Below are 18611 nucleotides of genomic sequence, written 5' to 3'. Positions count from 1 at the left end.
ATCAAATAAAAATAAAACAAAAACATTGCCCCAACAGTGAATTTTTTTTCTTGCCTGAATTCTTAGCTATGGTTCCTGACTAAATCAATGAAGAACTTACAATGTATGGAAGAATATTTTGGACAAAATTAAATAAATAAAAATAAATGCGCAAATAAATAAAAGTATTGTGAAATATGAGTATAAATAAAAACTTCCTGAAATGTGAGCATAAATAAGAAAATCTGTCACGAAGTATGTTTTTTGCCGCTTATTATTTATTTGTTTGAATTTTGTCTGTAATACTCATCCAAACGCAGCATGAAATCCGGCTTGAAATAAACCTGTCACTTTCACTTGTCAAAGTTGAGAGGGTGGGCTCTTGCATATACTGTGTTTTGATTGGTGAATCGTCTTCTGTTGATTGCACATGCCTAATTCAACATGTTAATGCGGGAGATGGAGGTAAATGAGGTGGCACACAAATTAATTAGAAAAATTCTAACTACTGCCGATGAAATTGACTCTGCTGAAGTTATGACGTATTTCAGAGAAAAATAATTGAAGATTTATTAAAAGAAATTACACTGTTGGCAGCCCTTTTAGATTATGATATTAGTGAAACTATTTTTGAAAACACTAAAGAACGGGTGGGTCAAACTAGGATACACTCCAGTTCAGGTGATGAAATTAACTGCCCTGGAGGTCCATCCTTTGTAATTGCAGCTGAGTCAATAGAACACTTTTTTTTTTTTTTTTAATGCGGTTTAAAAGTACGACAGACTGTAGATCTATATGGCGTATCAGAGAAGACAGTCACAAGGCAGATGAGTCAGTATGAGATATGGTGAGCTGCAGCTGAATCAGTTTTGTCACTTTGACACGGAAAGCCCAAAGCAGTGCCAACTAATATTTTGAACTGAATATTTGACCCTTGTTTTACGAGTCTAAAGTCAGGTGTATAATAGCAGTTATGTACTGTAACCATTTAAATATTTTCAGCCCTTGAATTAGTCTGAATAGCATAGTTAAACTGAAGTATAATTGTTATCGCTAAACATCCATCCATTATCCAACCCGCTATATCCTAACTACAGGGTCACAAGGGTCTGCTGGAGGCAATCCCAGCCAACACACGGCGCAAGGCAGGGCACACACACACACCAAGCACACACTAGGGACAGTTTAGAATCATCAATGCACCTAACGTGGACTGTGGGAGGAAACCTACGCAGACACGGGGAGAACATGCAAACTCCACGCAGGGAGGACACGGGAAGCAAATCTGGGTCTCCGAAATGTGAGGCAGTAGCGCTACCCACTGCACCACCGTGCCGCCTATCGCTAAACATTTACCCTTTATTTCTGTTTTCCGTTTTTTTGCTAGTATATGCAAATAATGTGGTATCACCATCCCGTCCATGCCCTTTGCAAGTTTTTACAGCTCAGAAGAAATTTTTTAGCATGCCAGGAGCAGAAATGAATGTGAGTAATAGAATTTTTAAGTAAATTATGGTGATGAACAAAAGAGGACAAGATGTGCAAAGTTTTAACCCAAGTGTTCATGTAAGGCAATTATACAGATTATGCCATTTTGTAAGTTTTTTTTTTTTAATTTCTAGAATCTGTTTAACACTAGAATTACCAGAGCCTACGAAAAAACTCGTAATTCTGTCCCACCTTAAACTGCTTCTTAAATCCCTTCACACCTCTCCGCCAGCGTCCTTTGTCTTCTAAATGTGCTGATAAAGAGAAGCTCGGAGCAGCCGGCTATTCCATCCCCCCACCAATTTAGAACGTGCACGAACTTCTCTCAGCTCATGCCTTGATTGAGTATCTGGGAGTGAAGTGGAGTTTTAGAGTGGAAATAATAGATCGTTGTTTGGAACACACGCATTTCATGTCTGTTCCGTTTCTACAGTAATCTGTGTCAACACATTGTTAAAACAGAAACGTTTTTTTATATTCTAGTAGTAGATGACAAAATGTAGGCATAAACTATATAATGTATGAAGCCTGAAGTCCAAATAGCAAAGAAACATTTTCACAAGAATAACACAATTGCGCTTTTATTCAAAATATAACTGCAGAAACAAAAGCCGCCTAAACATGTGACATTGACACCACTTTATTGTAACTGCCTCCGTGGCTCAATAAACTCAGCCCCGCTTGGGAATCAAAAGATCACGAGTTCGATCCTGCGCCCTTCTGTTTTGAGAAGTAAACTGCTCTTAGTCTTACTGTTTTAAAATAAAAGCATACATTTGATTTTAGTATGTAACAGCCGGTGCAATTTATGATCCTTGTAAAGGCTAGCTTTTTTTTTTAATTCACTTTTCATTCTCTCAGTCGCGTTCAGAATCAATCCATACAACCCCATCTGACACGGCTGTTTTCACTAAAGACGCGCTATAGCTCTGCAGTGTACCACGATGCATACTACGCCAAACACCTCAACCTAAAGTCCCGGTTCTGACACACAAACGCTGGCGAAGCTGCTTCTTCTATCTCACCGTCACTTGCTTTTCTTTTTATTCAGTTTTATTGAGTGTTCCTGCCAGTCCCCGCATGTTGCTGTATGCTGTTTCTTTTGTACCCCAGGACATGCAGAGGAAAGAATGGTAAAGACCAGTAACTTCGGCGCTATATGCAATCATCAGACACTCCCCATCTGCCCGTGTCGCTCAAACACAGGAACATATATTGGTGTAAAAGTATAACAAAAGTGCACTTTTTCCATCGCCTTTTCCTGTAAGAAGCAATGTACACACTTCTCTCTATGCTGTGGTTTCTATTACACACCTGAAAGAAAGAGACAATACATGTGAAAATATCCAGCATACAGCAACATGCGGGACTGGCAGGAACACTCAATAAAACTGAATAAAAAGAAAATCAAGTGATGGTGAGATAAGAAGAAGAAGGCAGCTTCGCCAGCGTCTGTGTGTCAGAACCGGGGCGTTAGTATGCATCGTGGTACAGCACAGAGCTATAGCGTCTGTATTCTGTTTCTTTTGTACTCCAGGGCACGCAGAGGAGAGAATAGTAAAGAGCAGTAAGTTCGGCGCTATATGCAATCATCAGACACTCTCCATCTGCCCGTTGTTTTGTTATACTTTTCAATACATTTTATACTGCTCAAACGGGCATGCTCAAAAAATACACGTGTAATGCCACGAAAAGTGCACGCAGACACTTCATTTCGCAAACAAAACAAGTGCACTTTTATTCAAAACTACCTGTATAACCAAGAAAAAGAAAGCAAGTTACAGTAGGCGATTGATACGACATCTTGCATGGTGCAATGCTAAGAAGTGCAGATTTTCATTCCGTGCTATATAAAATCATCACATTCAAATATTAACAGTTCCCACACACCCAAGGACCGTCCTTCCTACATTTACGACACGTGTACTTGTTGCCGTGTACACACCTCTCTGTGCTATGGTTTCTATTACACTGAATGAGCACCTGACACTGTACTTTCTTCCCTGGGGGAAGGTCCGCATCAGAGAATTTCCAGTTCCTGCATAAATTCACACCCGATCTGACGCTGTTCGTTTTCAAATAATATTGCATTAGTGCGATTATATTTTCACATATATTGTCTCTTTCTTTCAGGTGTGTAATAGAAACCACAGCATAGAGAGAAGTGTGTACATTGCTTCTTACAGGAAAAGGCGATGGAAAAAGTGCACTTTTGTTATACTTTTACACCAATATATGTTCCTGTGTTTGAACGACACGGGCAGATGGGGAGTGTCTGATGATTGCATATAGCGCCGAAGTTACTGGTCTTTACCATTCTTTCCTCTGCATGTCCTGGAGTACAAAAGAAACAGCATACAGCAACATGCGGGACTGGCAGGAACACTCAATAAAACTGAATAAAAAGAAAAGCAAGTGACGGTGAGATAGAAGAAAGCAGCTTCGCCAGCGCTTGTGTGTCAGAACCGGGACTTTAGGTTGAGGGTGTTTGCGTTAGTATGCATCGTGGTACACTGCAGAGCTATAGCGCCTTTAGTGAAAACAGCCGTGTCAGATGGGGTTGTATGGATTGATTCTGAACGCGACTGAGAGAATGAAAAGTGAATTAAAAAAAAAGCTAACCTTTACAAGGATCATAAATTGCACCGGCTGTTACAGACTGAAATCAAATGTATGCTTTTATTTTAAAACAGTAAGACTAAGAGCAGTTTACTTCTCAAAACGGAAGGGCGCAGGATCGAACTCGTGATCTTTTGATTCCCAAGCGGGGGCTGAGTCTATTGAGCCACGGAGGCAGTTACAATAAAGTGGTGTCAATGTCACATGTTTAGGCGGCTTTTTGTTTCTGCAGTTATATTTTTGAATAAAAGCGCAATTGTGTTATTCTTGTGAAAATGTTTCTTTGCTATTTGGACTTCAGGCTTCATACATTATACAGTTTATGCCTACATTTTGTCATCTACTACTAGAATATAAAAAACGTTTCTGTTTTAACAATGTGTTGACACAGATTACTGTAGAAACGGAACAGACATGAAATGCGTGTGTTCCAAACAACGATCTATTATTTCCACTCTAAAACTCCACTTCACTCCCAGATACTCAATCAAGGCATGAGCTGAGAGAAGTTCGTGCATGTTCTAAATTGGTGGGGGGATGGAATAGCCGGCTGCTCCGAGCTTCTCTTTATTAGCACATTCAGAAGACAAAGGGCGCTGGCGGAGAGGTGTGAAGGGATTTAAGAAGGAGTTTAAGGTGGGACGGAATTACGAGTTTTTTCGTAGGCTCTGGTAATTCTAGTGTTAAAGTATCTGACACAATGTCTGTTAAAAGTTTCTTAAGTTCACACTGTACGTGTTTAGTTAAAAGCGCAGGCATCTTTTAACTTGCTGGACAGTCAGAAACAGCCAAGAGTAGTGTTTAGGAGGAACAATACAGCCAAGTTTCACTTTGAATTCAGTTTCATATTATACATTTGTATTGTTTTCTAATGCATATTTTATGCTTTATTATTTCATAGTTAATCTTAATAGATGTTATATTTTTTGTACATTCACATAATGCACTGTATCGCAAAGCCCATATAGAAATACATATTGTATGTGAATTAGGTGCATTGTCTCATACATTTAGTGATATTGTGGCGGCAGGGGTGAGACGTAATGAATTATAGTTGAGCTTTGAGATGAGTTGATGGAGCAAAGTGTAGTGGCTGTTCAGCATGTTGGTTATTATTGGATGATGGTTTTATGCAATATTTGGGGTGTGGAATATGTGGAAGGTATGGAAGCCTATTCCATGGGAAGGTAATTCTCAAAAAATTTCCTTATTCTTTAAAAAAAAGAAGTCCTTCATATTTCATCAACTGAAACTTTTCCTTCTATTTTCCCCATTGCTCTGATTCCCCTTCTTAGGAACAGGGTGATTCGCCCTGACCTGGCAACCCTGGCTGTCATTTGCTTGAACAGTTGTGTGTTGTTAACATTATCTCCTCATCTTTGCAGGGCATTATGATTTGGAGAAGTGTCTCTGTACCAAGACATTGCAGACAAAAGTGGTTTGAGAAACATAGACTGAAAGGTTAAGCATTTTAAAAGTTACCTGATGTTTTTACATCTTGATCAAGCTGTACTTTTTATTTACTTTGATTTGTAAATGTGAACACACTAGTAAAGGCACGGTGCCAACCCAGGATCGATGAGAGGGTGTTAATGAGTCAAGAGTTTCCCAGATAGGTCTTTTTGTGAAATGTTATTATTAGGTTTTAGATTTGTCAATTTTCAGCATTTGTGAAGAGAACAAAAGAAGGAGAGGTAAATAGACAAACATTTCTCATTTTCTTTTTGCTTTCTACTCAAAAGTTATTTTAGTTTTGAGATGTAACATACGTGTAGGGTATGTGACCTGAGTTAAAATATACATTAATAAATATGATTAATAAAATATGATATACAGTAAAATGATTATTTTTGTCACAAATATTCTTTACAGCTGAAATTTCAATTCCAGTTATGCTATTCTCTTTTTGTGTAGCAAGTTAATGCAGCAGGAACTTTATCACAAACAGGTAGATATATTTGTAAATGTTTTAGGAGAAACACATTGATTTTCTTTATGATTTTCAGACATTGTCAGCAAGAAAACAGCCATTTACTTACAGTATTGTTAGGCAGTACCAAAGAAAGAATGGAAGGTGCACATGAAAAATGCAATAGAAAAAAATCTTTAAACCTATAAGCCGCAACATTAAAACCACCTGTCGAATACTGTGTAAGTCCCTCTCCTGCCACCAAAACAGCTGTGACATGTCAAGACATGGACTCCACAAGACCTCTCAAGATATCATGTTGTATTTGACACTAAGACGTTAGCAGCACATCCTTTAAGTCCTGTAAATTGTGAGGTGTGGCCTCCATGAATCAGAATTGTTTTTCTAGCAAATCCCACATATGCTCAATCAGATTAAGATTTGGAGCATCATGTATAACGCTGTGCATAGAATTCATACTGAAACATGGCATATGGACAAAACAGAAATGTGCATAATCACAATAAATTTAGATGCATAAAACTGTTTGTAAGCAAAGTTCCACGCAGTTCCCTTTTATAAAATCCAATCAACATGAATTTTAACGTATATGCACGCTCCTACAAGCCGCACCCTGACCACTCCCAGAATTTCACATATTTGAATATGCAAATCAATATAAATGGTCCCTTTCATTCAGTGTTTTGTTAAAAGACAATAGTAAAAGCACAAATAAAAAAGCAGAATTTCAAAAAAGACTTGGTCAGATGTCAAAGTTGACATGAAAAGGCAAGTGTCTGAGTGTCATACCGAAGCATATTAGGGGAAAAAAAATAGGGACACAGTGAAGAAAAAAAAAGGTCTATGTCGAGTTTAGAGTTAAAATGTTGACCTTAATCTTGAAATTTCTACATTAATCTTGTAGTTGTCATTTTGTCATGTTTTGTCATTAAAATGGAATGTTGTAAACTTCATCTTTAAGTCACTGTTTAATTTATTAGTTTCTGAAATCCCATCGTAACTAATGTAGCACTTTAAATGCTTTGTATTCTGTGATGATGCTCCAACATTGATGGACTAAAAGCCAGAAGTCTACATGACCATCATCATCTAATCCTTCCGTGAGAACCCTAAATCCAAAGAGGACTGTTTCATTTATGTTAGATAGAATGTCCAGAAGGGACTGGGTGGTCTCATGGTCTGGAATCCCTACAGATTATATTTTTTTCTCCAGCTGTCTGGAGTTTTTTTTTGTTTTTTCCGTCCTCCCTGGCCATCGGATCTTCTCTTATTCTATGTTAATTAATGTTGACTTATTTTATTTTCTTACTGTGTCTTTTGTTTTTCTATTCTTCATTATGTAAAGCACTTTGAGCTACATTTTTTGTATGAAAATGTGCTATATAAATAAATGTTGTTGTTGTTCCCTGACTCAGTCATTAATCGTTATGTGCTTCTTTTACAGGCTGTCTCTTACAGCGACAGGAGTACGCAGGCAGTGATCGCCACACAGAATACATTCCATTCATGATATTACAGCTCTCTGAAAATTTTAGAATATTAAGATGTATACTTAATATCATTTTCATGAAGAAATGCATTAAAGCATGTATTAAACATGTGGGGGCACAGCGACACAGCAGTAGCAATCACCTGGCACTCAATCCATGGTTGTTCCTGCCTCCCACAAGATGCTTGCTGTTAAGCATGTGACCCTGGATGGAATAATTATTACAGCAGTACTCTGCCTGTCAAACATATCAACCCCCAATTCCTGTCCTTCAGATTTCTTTCTTCATGTAACCAATCACCACACAATTAGTGTCTGTAATAAATAAAAAAAAACAGCTGCAAGCTTAGAATGATGATTCTTCAAAACTTTCAAAGAAGTTTGAAAAATCTTTGTTATATATGTTTAATTATTCCATCCTTCTATCCAGGGTCGTGCCAGTCCTAGAAAGCATAGAGCGAAAGGCAGGAATAATCCCTGGACAGGGCACCATCTCATCACCACCACCGATGCGCCATAAGTGCCCCTTACACATTTAATTATTAATAGTATACATTATTTAAATGAAGTTAACAATTTATCAGTAAAATGTAATATATATACTTTAATAAATTTTATCATCATATATCCTAGTATTTCAGCACACAGCTCCAAGAGGATAGCTCTTAGAAATCAAAATCGGCTTAGGAGCCAGTCATAATCATTTGTAAATACATGCTGTCTTCTATTGAATTGAATTGAATTCCTGTATTGTCATTTTATGGTACAATGAAATTCAATATGGAGCTCCTCCATAAAGTTTTTTTTCTATAAAATGATAAATAATAATAAAATGAAAAATATGCAGTATGAAAGCATAAGTACAATATACATGTACATATAGTGCAGATGGTGCAAATGGTTCATAAAGTCGCTCAGGTTGTGCAATATTACAGTTGCAATGCAAGTTTACAGTGAGGTAATTGTAATTATAAGCACAAACAGTTCTACTGGGAGCACTTGATGGACTTATTAAGTGCATTTATAGCTCTTGTGATGAAACTGGCTCTGAAATGTTTGCCGGATTGGAGAAGTTCAAATAGACTATGGCATGGGTGAGTGGAATCCATGCTGATGCTAGTGGCTTTCCTGAGGCATCGTGTGCTATAAATGTTCTCCAGGGCTGAAAGCTGTATCCTCTGCTGTAAACTAATCACCTGAGCTTTCAAACACAATCTGTGCAGCTATGATGCCACACACAAATACAATGAACAGGTTAAAATACTATTTTTGGTGCACTGAGAGTAATAATGCTAAAGCAGTTATGGTATTCGAAATAGTTGGGCCATTCGGTGCACCATTATCTTGTTACAGAATGATTACAATGAAGTGCCTTAAATTTGTAAATGATATGCAATTCATTTCAGTGTATTTGATAAATCCTGCTTCATGTATGCAAATTTGAAAAAGAAAGGGACACCACAGAAGCAGTAGCACTGCTTTGACAATGGGTGCTGCCAGATTGGGAAACTGAGCAGAAGAGTGTGGATGCGCGGTGGGAGGCTGCTGTAAAAATGTGCATAGCTTTACTCCAAGTTTAGTTTTTATACAGTACATCTCAAAGTGAGCGTGAAGACAGGTGTACACAACATTTTTGTGCATACACATCACTTGTATATGAGGCCGCTGGTGAATTTGGAGGCTAAGTCAACACCATGAACTCTTTGTCATGTACCTCAAAACCATTACAGAACAATTTTGCAGCATGACAGGTGCATTATTTTGCCAAAAGAGGGCACTGCCATGAAGGGGTTTTATGTGGTGTGCAACATTTTCTAGGTTGTTGGCATGTGTCAAAGTAATATCCACATGAATGCCAGGACCCTGGGTTTTCCAGCAAAACATTGCCCAGAGAATCACACTACCTGTTCCACCTTGTCGTCTTCTTCTCCTATTGCATCCTGTTGCCATCTCTTCCCCAAGTAAACAACATACACACACCAGCCATCCACATAATCTAAAAGAAAGCGTTATTCATATGATCAGGCTGTCTTCTCTCATTGCCTCATGGTTCAGTTCTGATGGTCACATACCCATTGTAGGTACTTTCTGCAGAGGACAGTGGTCTGCAAGGGTGCTGTAAATGGTCTGTGATCCCTTATTTGGAAATCAAGCCTGTGATGCACTTTGTGTTTTGACATCTTTCTCTTATGGCCAGCATTAAGCTTTTACGTCTTGTATGCTACAATAGCTCTTCTGTAGGATCAGACCAAGTGGACTAGCCTTCGTTCCTTACACACACAGACTTAAGTGCCCATGACCCCGTCACACTGGGTGTCTTTCCTTGGACCACTTTTGGTAGGTACTAAACAGCATACCAGGAATATACTGGTCACTTGCTGCTTAATATATGCCACCACTTGACATGTGCAATTGTAGCGAGATGATCTGTCTGTACTTTTAATGTTGTGGCTGATTAGTTTATAGAAGGCATTTAAAAAAAGATAACTTCATTGTCACAATGAGAAATTCTCTTTGAAACATCCTTGTTCACTCCATTAATTTGACATCCAACATAAAAATCACAATAAAATATTATTTACATAAAACATATTCAACATCTTTCATGTCATTAAATTGAAAAGACCATGCCTCTCCTTCTCTGTTTAATCACCAATTTTATGAAATAATATGTCTATTTTTCTTACATTGGGGGACCCAAAGACTCTTGCCTGGTTAAAGTGCAAAGTATTTGTGGGATCTGAGATGCTTTTCTGGGCTGTCCTCCCAATAGGTTATGTCACTTGCATTTTCTTCTTTCTTGTCTTGGCTACATTAGATAACTTTTCCTACTTTTCACTGCAGCTTTTTTTTGACTGAGCAAGGAGACCACCTCCATTAAAAGTGCAGTGATTGACATCCAGGTAACTCAAAGTTCAAGATTCTTACTTGAATATCATCATCTCCACATTCACGTCTGCTGCTTGGTCAGGCAGGGGATCCTGACCAAAGACCATATATATTTAGTTTACTAAAATTTGCAAATGTAGAATCACCAGGAATTCTGTTGCATAACTTGTCTTCCAGTTGTATTTATTAATAAGTTATTTACAGTTGAATATTTCTTTTAACAGACTAAACAAAATGGTATCATGGAATTGAGCACAGCATTCTTCCAGCCTTGGATTGTGAAACTTATAGAACAGTATGAAAATTCAGAAGAACTGACCAAAGCAGTTAAAGCTAAAGTGTTAAAGGTAAATAACACTTGATTAGCAATGAACTTCCTGTTAATTACTTTCTAGAACTACTTTACAGTTTGGATATTTTTAAATATTACCATGTTTTAGTAGAAAATTTAAAATATATTAAAAAATAATGTTTTGGATAGCTCAATGGTGCCTAATATAGTGATACTTTCTCACATGAGTTAGAGTCTCAGCCCAGACACTGCTTTCTTCAACATACTCTGGTTTCCCCATCTATATCCCAAATTTGTAGGTTAGACTATGTTGGTGTGGCTTTGTGTTTGAGTGCACCCTGCACCTGACCGACTCTTAGTCCAAGGATGGTTTCTGCCTTTGCAACCAGTCCTGTCAGGATAGACTCTGGAACCCTTGACCTGGATTATAGCTCAATGATGAATGGACGGATTAAAAAAGATTTATTTTGAATTGCTCAATTCCCAAGATAAAATGGCCTTGATTGTAAGGGCTAGATTTTGCACAAATGAAATGCCACACTTAACCCTAAAAACACTGTGCCATCTGTGAAGCAGTTGTGGATAGATTTCAAAATAGACACAGCACAGTACAATACAATACAATACAATACAATACAATACAGTTTATTTTTGTATAGCCCAAAATCACACAGGAAGTGCCGCAATGGGCTTTAACAGGCCCTGCCTCTTGACAGCCCCCCAGCCTTGACTCTCTGAGAAGACAAGGAAAACTCCCAAAAAACCTTGTAGGGAAAATGGAAGAAACCTTGGGAAAGGCAGTTCAAAGAGAGACCCCTTTCCAGGTAGGTTGGGCATGCAGTGGGTGTCAAAAGAAGGGGGTCAATACAACACAATACACAGAACAGAACAAATCCTTAATACAGCATAATAATAAAAATTTTAGAAGTACGACAGTTTAACAGTAGATGATATCACATAATAGATTTGGATATTTTAGAGTCCTGAGACCTCATCCATCAAGCTGCCTCCCCATTTGGCCATTCCACGGCTGAAACGCTGTTCATGAAAGGACCCTCTTTCCCATGATTCCTGTGATCCTCCATCAGGGATGACTTTACCATAGGCAGGCAAACAACTTGGCAGGTGGCCGTGGCACCAATGCCACATTTGGGTACCGAGAAAGAAACAGAATAGGTGAGGGTTAGTATTCAAATATAATTATCATGTTACTTATGTTTTAGTGCTAATGACTAACAACAGAGATGCAGTCTGTACAGTTAATCAGCAGCTCTAGTCAGGATATGCTAAACTGAAGTAGTGAGTCTTCAGCCGGGATTTAAAGGCTGAGACTGAAGGGGCATCTCTTATGGAAGCAGGAAGACCATTCCACAGTTTAGGGGCCCTGTAACTAAAAGCTCGACCTCCCACTGTTATTTTATTAATCCTTGGAATCCTAAGCAGACCGGCATCTTGAGATCTTAATGTGCTCAGGTTTGTAAGTCATGATAAGTTCAGACAAGTAAGCCGGACCTTGGCCATTTAATGCTTTATATGTTAAAAGGAGGATTTTGAAATCTGCCCTAAACTTAACTGGGAGCCAGTGTAAGATTTAAGAACTGGAGTTATGTGTTCATATTTTCTTGTTCTTGTAATAATTCTTGCAGCGCATTTTGGATTAACTGGAGGCTGTATAAGAACAGTTTGAACAGCCAGTGAACACCGCATTGCAGTAGTCAATCCTACTAGAGATAAATGCATGAATTAATTTCTCACAATCCTGTTTATTTAGAAAGCCTTAATTTCCTAACATTTTTAAGATGGAAAAACATGTTTTGGACAACTTTGTAATATGTGCTTTAAATGACATGCTAGAGTCAAAGATAACTCCTAGATTGCGGGCTGATTCAGTAAAATTAATTGAGATTCCAACTGAGTTAAATGACACAAAATATTGCTGTGATCAGCGCCATTCCCTCCAACAATTAACATCTCTGTTTTATCTGTATTTAAAGACAAGTAGTTCTCATTCATCCATTCCTTTAATTCACTAACACAACTAATTAAAGACAACATCGGAGAAACTTCATTTGATTTAAATGAAAGGTATAACTGGGTGTCATCTGCATACAAGTGAAAATTAACATTATGTTTCCTAATGAGAGATCCCAGTGGAAGCATGTAAAGTGAAAACAGTAAAGGTCCAGTACTGAGCCCCGGGACACCATATTGAACTTCTGTGTATAATGATGGAGTACTGTCAGCACATTTCTGTACATATTGGAATCGATTTGATAAATAAGAACTGAACCAAGCGAGCACGGGCCTGTAAGCCCAACATCGCTTTCTAGCCTGTGCAGTAAAATAGAATGGTCAATGGTGTCAAATGCTGCACTTAAGTCCAACAACATAATTACAGTGGAGTTTCCTTCATCAGAGGATATCAGAATGTCATTTACAACCCGTGTTAGTGCGTTTCTGTACTATGACCAGTGCAAAGCCAGACTGGAAGTTCTCAAATAAATTGTAATGCGTAAGGTGTGACTGAAGCTGACTGGCAACTACTTTTCTAGTATTTTAGAGAGAAATGGTAAATTTGAAATAGGCCTATAATTATTTAGTATGTGTGGGTCTAGGTCTGACTTTTAAGTAAAGGTTTAATGACTGACACTTTTAGTGCATCAGGTACGGTGCCATGCAGTAATGAACTATTGATAACGGTTAGAATAGGCGCTGCAAGAACATCCATTGCACTTTTTACTAGTTTTGTTGGCACTGGATCTAGGGAACAAGTAGTGGGCTTCATTTTAGTAATTAAAGTTAAGACTTCCTGGTGAGTTACAGGATTAAAATTACTAAAGTGCTGAATGCAATGTGCAGGGTCTGCTAAGCTAGTATTTGGTTTGTACTGTGATGCTGAGATCTGGGATCTTATATTTTTAATTTTCTCATTGAAGAAGTTCATAAAGTCTGTACTGCTAATATCTGTTGGTATTTTGCACTGTTGATCTGAATTCCATTTGTTAATTTAGCCACTGTTCTAAACAGTACCCGAGGATTTTTATTATTGCTATCTATTAATGTAGAATAGTATTCTGAGCGAGCTTTAAAGAGGGCTTTTTATATTTTTTACACTCTCTGTCCATGCAATTTGAAAGACATGTAGCTTTGTTGTTCTCCATCTGCGCCCAGTTTTCACACTCTAATTTAAGAGCTCGAGTATTTTCATTAAACCAGGGAGAGTTTCTATGTGCTTTGATCACTTTTGTTTTAAGGGGAGCCACTGTGTCCAGAGCATCTCTCAAGGTCACATTATAATGTGATATTAGCTGATCTAAATTGTTTTCCATGTTTACATTTGATGTTAACTGATCTAAATGGTTTTCCACAATTACACTCGACTTACTCAAGGTATCTATAAATTTTGAAGCAGAATTACAATCTAGATGTCGCACTGTCTTTGTTTTAATCTGTGAGTGCGTTGGCATGGGCAGAACTAAATCAAATGTAATTAAGAAGTGATCGGAAATAACTACATTTAATGGAGTAATATTTAAATTTTGAATTTCAACTTTGTAAGTTATAATTAAATCTAATGTGTGGTTATGATTATGAGTTGGACCTTTGACAATATGACAAAATCCTACTGAATTTAACAAATAATTAAAACATTTGCTAAAAGTGTCAGTTTCCACATCAATGTGTACCACAGTACATTGCAATTCTGGACTGATACAGTAGAAGCACTGAAGTTATTTTACAATGAAAAGAAAAAAACCCTATCCTTTAGCAACCCATTCAAAATCTTGAGAATATGCCACTTGATCCAATTAAAATTGTGTGTAATTATTTATTATTTAACATAAGGAAGCTTGAGCTGTTTTTAAAAAGAAGAAGAATAGGAAAAAATGTAATCATTCTAATGTGTAAAGCTGATAGGGTTGTCACCTATTAGCCCAAAGACTCAATTGATGAGAAAATAAAACAGCTGAAATTGCTGTCTTTTGGGAAGAACCCCGTAATGACAAAATATAAAAATAATTATTTAATTTTTTTATTATTTAATAATAAAGCATCTACCCACACTTTAATGTTGACACTCCAAGTTTATTCAGTTTATTCTCTGTTGTCCTTGAATCCACAGCTGCATTAAACAGTCATGTTAGATCTGTGGTCTGTAGACCAGAAGCTTTGTAGCATTCATTTAGTAATTAATCAGTATTCTGTGTGTGTGTATTTATGTATTGTGGCGGACGGCCGAAACGCCTCCACGCTGGGAGGACAGGGGGAGCAAGTGTGCTCAGAACATTACCTGCTCTGGAACACTAGATGGCAACCCCCCTGGGTTGCAGGAGTGCCTCAGAATTTCCACAGGGATTCATGGGAGTTGGAGTTTGGTACAGCCCTGTTGGGATCAAAGGGCGCCGCCAGAGGGTGCTATAACTGCGGCCGAGCCCTGGAGAATGGTTATTCTGCCACACCCAGAAGTGCTGCCAGAAATACACCATCAAGCACCTGACAGCACTTCCAGGGGTGTTATAAAAGGGGCCAAAAGAAAAGGACTGACAGATAAAGATAATAAGAAAGTAAAGAAAGGAAAGTGTGTGATTGGGCTGTTGGGGACATAACATATAAATAAATTCACGTATGCTTTTTGGACTTGTGCCTCTAGCGTCTGTCTGTGTCGGGTTAGTGCGTTATAGCACCATCTATCTTCCACAGTATATATTGTGACTGCCAGTAAATCCTGCTGACTATCCCACTTGTGACCACCAGGGGGCATTGCAGCACCACCAAACACCGAACACAGCAGTATGGACATGAGTTATGGTGTATATCAAAGGGTTTTAATCGTGTGAAACTTTCTCATAGAAGTGTTTCCCACATTACCAACTATACTCTTATCAATCTACACTCCTTCTGTCTCCATTCTTCGCTCCTTTGCTGCTTCAGTCAAGCTTTGTCTTCTTCCTCCCGACTGGTTCCTCGTATTCATGCTGGCTACTCCTTTTATGTAAAACCGAGGAGCACTTCCGGTGTCCCAATAGTATGGCTTGGGAGTACTTATGGGTAAGGTTGAAGCCCCACAAAGTAGGGTTCCCTTATCTCCTCAGCACCCCCTAGCAGCCCCCAAGGAACACTACAGGGCTGGCCCACAGAACTGTAACTCCCATGAAGCTTTGTGGGTATCTGCAAGAGTTTCGTAACCCAGTGAGACTGCCACATAGTATGTGTGGGGGAAGACCATGACTTTTATGATTTTTTTTAATTCAAAAATTAACAATATTCACCAGCAACTGACATCATCGACATGTACACTACACAAAACTATTAACTTTGCCTCTGGTAGGTCCTGTTTAAATTCCCTTTCATCCTTTACACTCCCTTCTGTCTCTCAAATCTCTGTTCTCATTAAAATATCTAAATTGTCCACTTCTCAGGTTAGATCCAATTCCCACTCATTTGATAAAAGCTTGTCTGCCTTGTGTTGTCTCAATAATAACATATTGTACATTCATTGTTTTTGTTCTCTCAGCTCTTAAGATGGCTGCTGTAACTCCCATTTTAAAGAAACCAGGTGATGACCCTGATAATCTGAGCGATTTCCGATCAATTTCAAAGCTGCCATTTTTATCTAAAACACATTCCATAGTACAGAGACAGCCTTGGGTAAAATTACTAATAATCTGCTAATAGCCACTGTCTCTGGGCTGCTGACCATTTTGGCTTTGCCCAAATGAGTGCAGCCTTTGATACAGTCTCCCATAGTATTTTGTAGACAAAATGGTCTCCACTGGAATCTGTCATATTTCTTACACTTGGTTTGTATGATATCTCTCTGGTGGTGTTCCCCAAGGCTCTGTTTTGGGCCACCTTTTATTTATCATCTATCTTCTACCTCTTGGCACTATCTTTAGGATATTTTTATTCAGTTTCACTGTTATGCTGGTGACACCCAACTGTATTTATTTACCAAACCCAATTCTGCCATACCACCCCTCATCTTTTCTGACTGCATTTGAAATAAAAACATGGTTCTCTTCTAATTTTCTCAAACTTAATAATGGTAAAAGTGAGGTTCTCCTCATTAACACTAAATCTACTCTTGCCAAACTTGACAGCTTTCCTTCACAATTGATATTTCTGTAGTTTATCCTTCTTCTCAGGTTAAGAGCGTGGGTGTCATCCTTGACAGCAGTCTGTCTTTCAAAGCTCATGTTAACAATATTACCCAGTCCACATATTTTCATCTTTGCAATATAAATTATCTCCGTTCATTCCTTACACCTAATAATACTGCTGTTCTTGTACATGCTCTGGTACCATCACATATAGATTACTATAATGCTATATTGGCTGGCCTCCCTCACCAGCTTCTGTATAGGCTTCAGTTGGTCCAGAATTCTGCTGCTCGAGTTATTACTGGAACCACCTCCATAGAACACATTACCCCGCTTCCTTGTGAACTTCACTGGCTGCTTGGTAAGTACCGTATTCATTTCAGTATTCTGCTATTAACATTCAAAGTTCTTCATAGCCTGGCACTGTCATATGTTTCGAATCTGCTACATATTTATACACCTAATCATACTCTTAGATCTTCTTATTTATATTTCTTGGTTACACCCTCTGCTCATTTATCTAGCATGGGGGTCTAGATCCTTTAGCTTTGTTGTTCCTCGCCTCTGGAACTCCCTTTCTGAAGATATCCACAGCATTGATTCACTTCCCATCTTCAAGTCCAGACATAAAATGTATCTTTTTGAACTTGCCTACTCCCCTTGATTTTGTCCATTCATTGTACAGTGTTGTAATTTTATGATCACATATGCATAATGTTATTTTAATTGTATATTGTTATTTTTTTATTGAATTGTTTTATTTTTAGTTTATTTCTTTTAGTATATCTATTATGTTATTAATCCTTTGATTTGGTAAATTTTCTTTTGACTTTTTGTAAGGTGTCATTGAGTGCCTTGAAAAGAGACTTTAAATAAGCTGAATTATTTCTTCTTATTATCACAATCAAAGAGGTTACAGTGTGGATGCTCTCCCTGAATTACCCTTAATTTGAATCTTTTGTGTGTCAATTTGTGTGTATTATCAACCGCAACGTTCAAGGTTATATAAACTTTTGATCAGGCTCATTTGGGTAATTTCAGTTATCATTATGATTTAAAAAGCACACACAATTATGTGATAATAAATTGACTTGCCTGAGCACACTTCTTAATTAAAAGGAAAGCTTTCTGCATCAGCCACTGTACAAAACCTCACACTGTTCTACTCCATCTGAACTAGTGTGGTTACACTCTAGTCCTAATCTGGGATCCTAAGGTGGTTCGTCATGTAGGTGGAGTGGCAACATGCTGTATCAGTCTTTATTTATTATTTGGATGTTGTTCTTTTTAAGCCTGCATATGCTGGGTTCAAGTCAAGTGTTTTCATTGAATACTTTATGACCAACACCTTCTGAACTCCACCTTATTAAACCACCCCCCCTTATAACCCCCACTCCCCCCACCCCACTCACTCAATATTGCCTTTAATTCTTATATGTCTTATCATTTACCTCTGATGTTGACATCTGATAGGTTTTCAAAAGCATAGGAATAAAAAAACTGTTTTAAGATACGTGACTCATTTTCTCCCTTTGTGGATCTCCAGCTACAAATAGGCAAACTATATCACAGACCTTCACTTCCATTTGTGTGTATATATAGATAAAGATACAAAGATAAATTCTTGTCTGTTTTAACACTGTCTCACCTAGCATTTGGCCCCACGCTGCATGGGGTAACATTAACTCCACTTTAAGAGTAGAGATTGCAGATTGAATTTTTAACCGCATTGGCGTTGTTATTATTAAGGTAGATTTTAAAATAGTATATTATGACGTGTTAATGTTTTGAATTTTACTGTGTACAACTGCTTGGTTGGTTACT

The 18611-nt window shown here is 37.9% G+C and overlaps 1 protein-coding gene across 5 annotated transcripts in view; it reads left to right on the top strand.

Moving 5' to 3' along the window:
* acd (ACD shelterin complex subunit and telomerase recruitment factor) overlaps nucleotides 1-18611 on the top strand; it is a 58360-nt gene that overhangs the window by 1064 nt on the left and 38685 nt on the right. For 3 of the 5 annotated variants that reach the window (XM_039763041.1, XM_039763040.1, XM_039763038.1), the window contains exon 2: nucleotides 10619-10741. The exons of 1 other annotated variant lie outside the window; for it this stretch is intronic. In XM_039763041.1, coding sequence (XP_039618975.1) covers nucleotides 10637-10741 — 105 coding nt within the window. In that variant the 5' untranslated portion in view covers nucleotides 10619-10636. Of the gene's footprint in view, nucleotides 1-10349; nucleotides 10409-10618; nucleotides 10742-18611 lie in introns of all 5 variants that reach the window. One more of the 5 variants, XM_039763039.1, reaches the window with a different exon arrangement.

This window comes from Polypterus senegalus, chromosome 9 (assembly GCF_016835505.1).
Source record: "Polypterus senegalus isolate Bchr_013 chromosome 9, ASM1683550v1, whole genome shotgun sequence".
NCBI classification, from domain to species: domain Eukaryota; kingdom Metazoa; phylum Chordata; class Cladistia; order Polypteriformes; family Polypteridae; genus Polypterus; species Polypterus senegalus.
The sequence above is the reverse complement of the archived record's forward strand: the minus strand, read 5'-3'. Positions and strand labels throughout refer to the sequence as shown.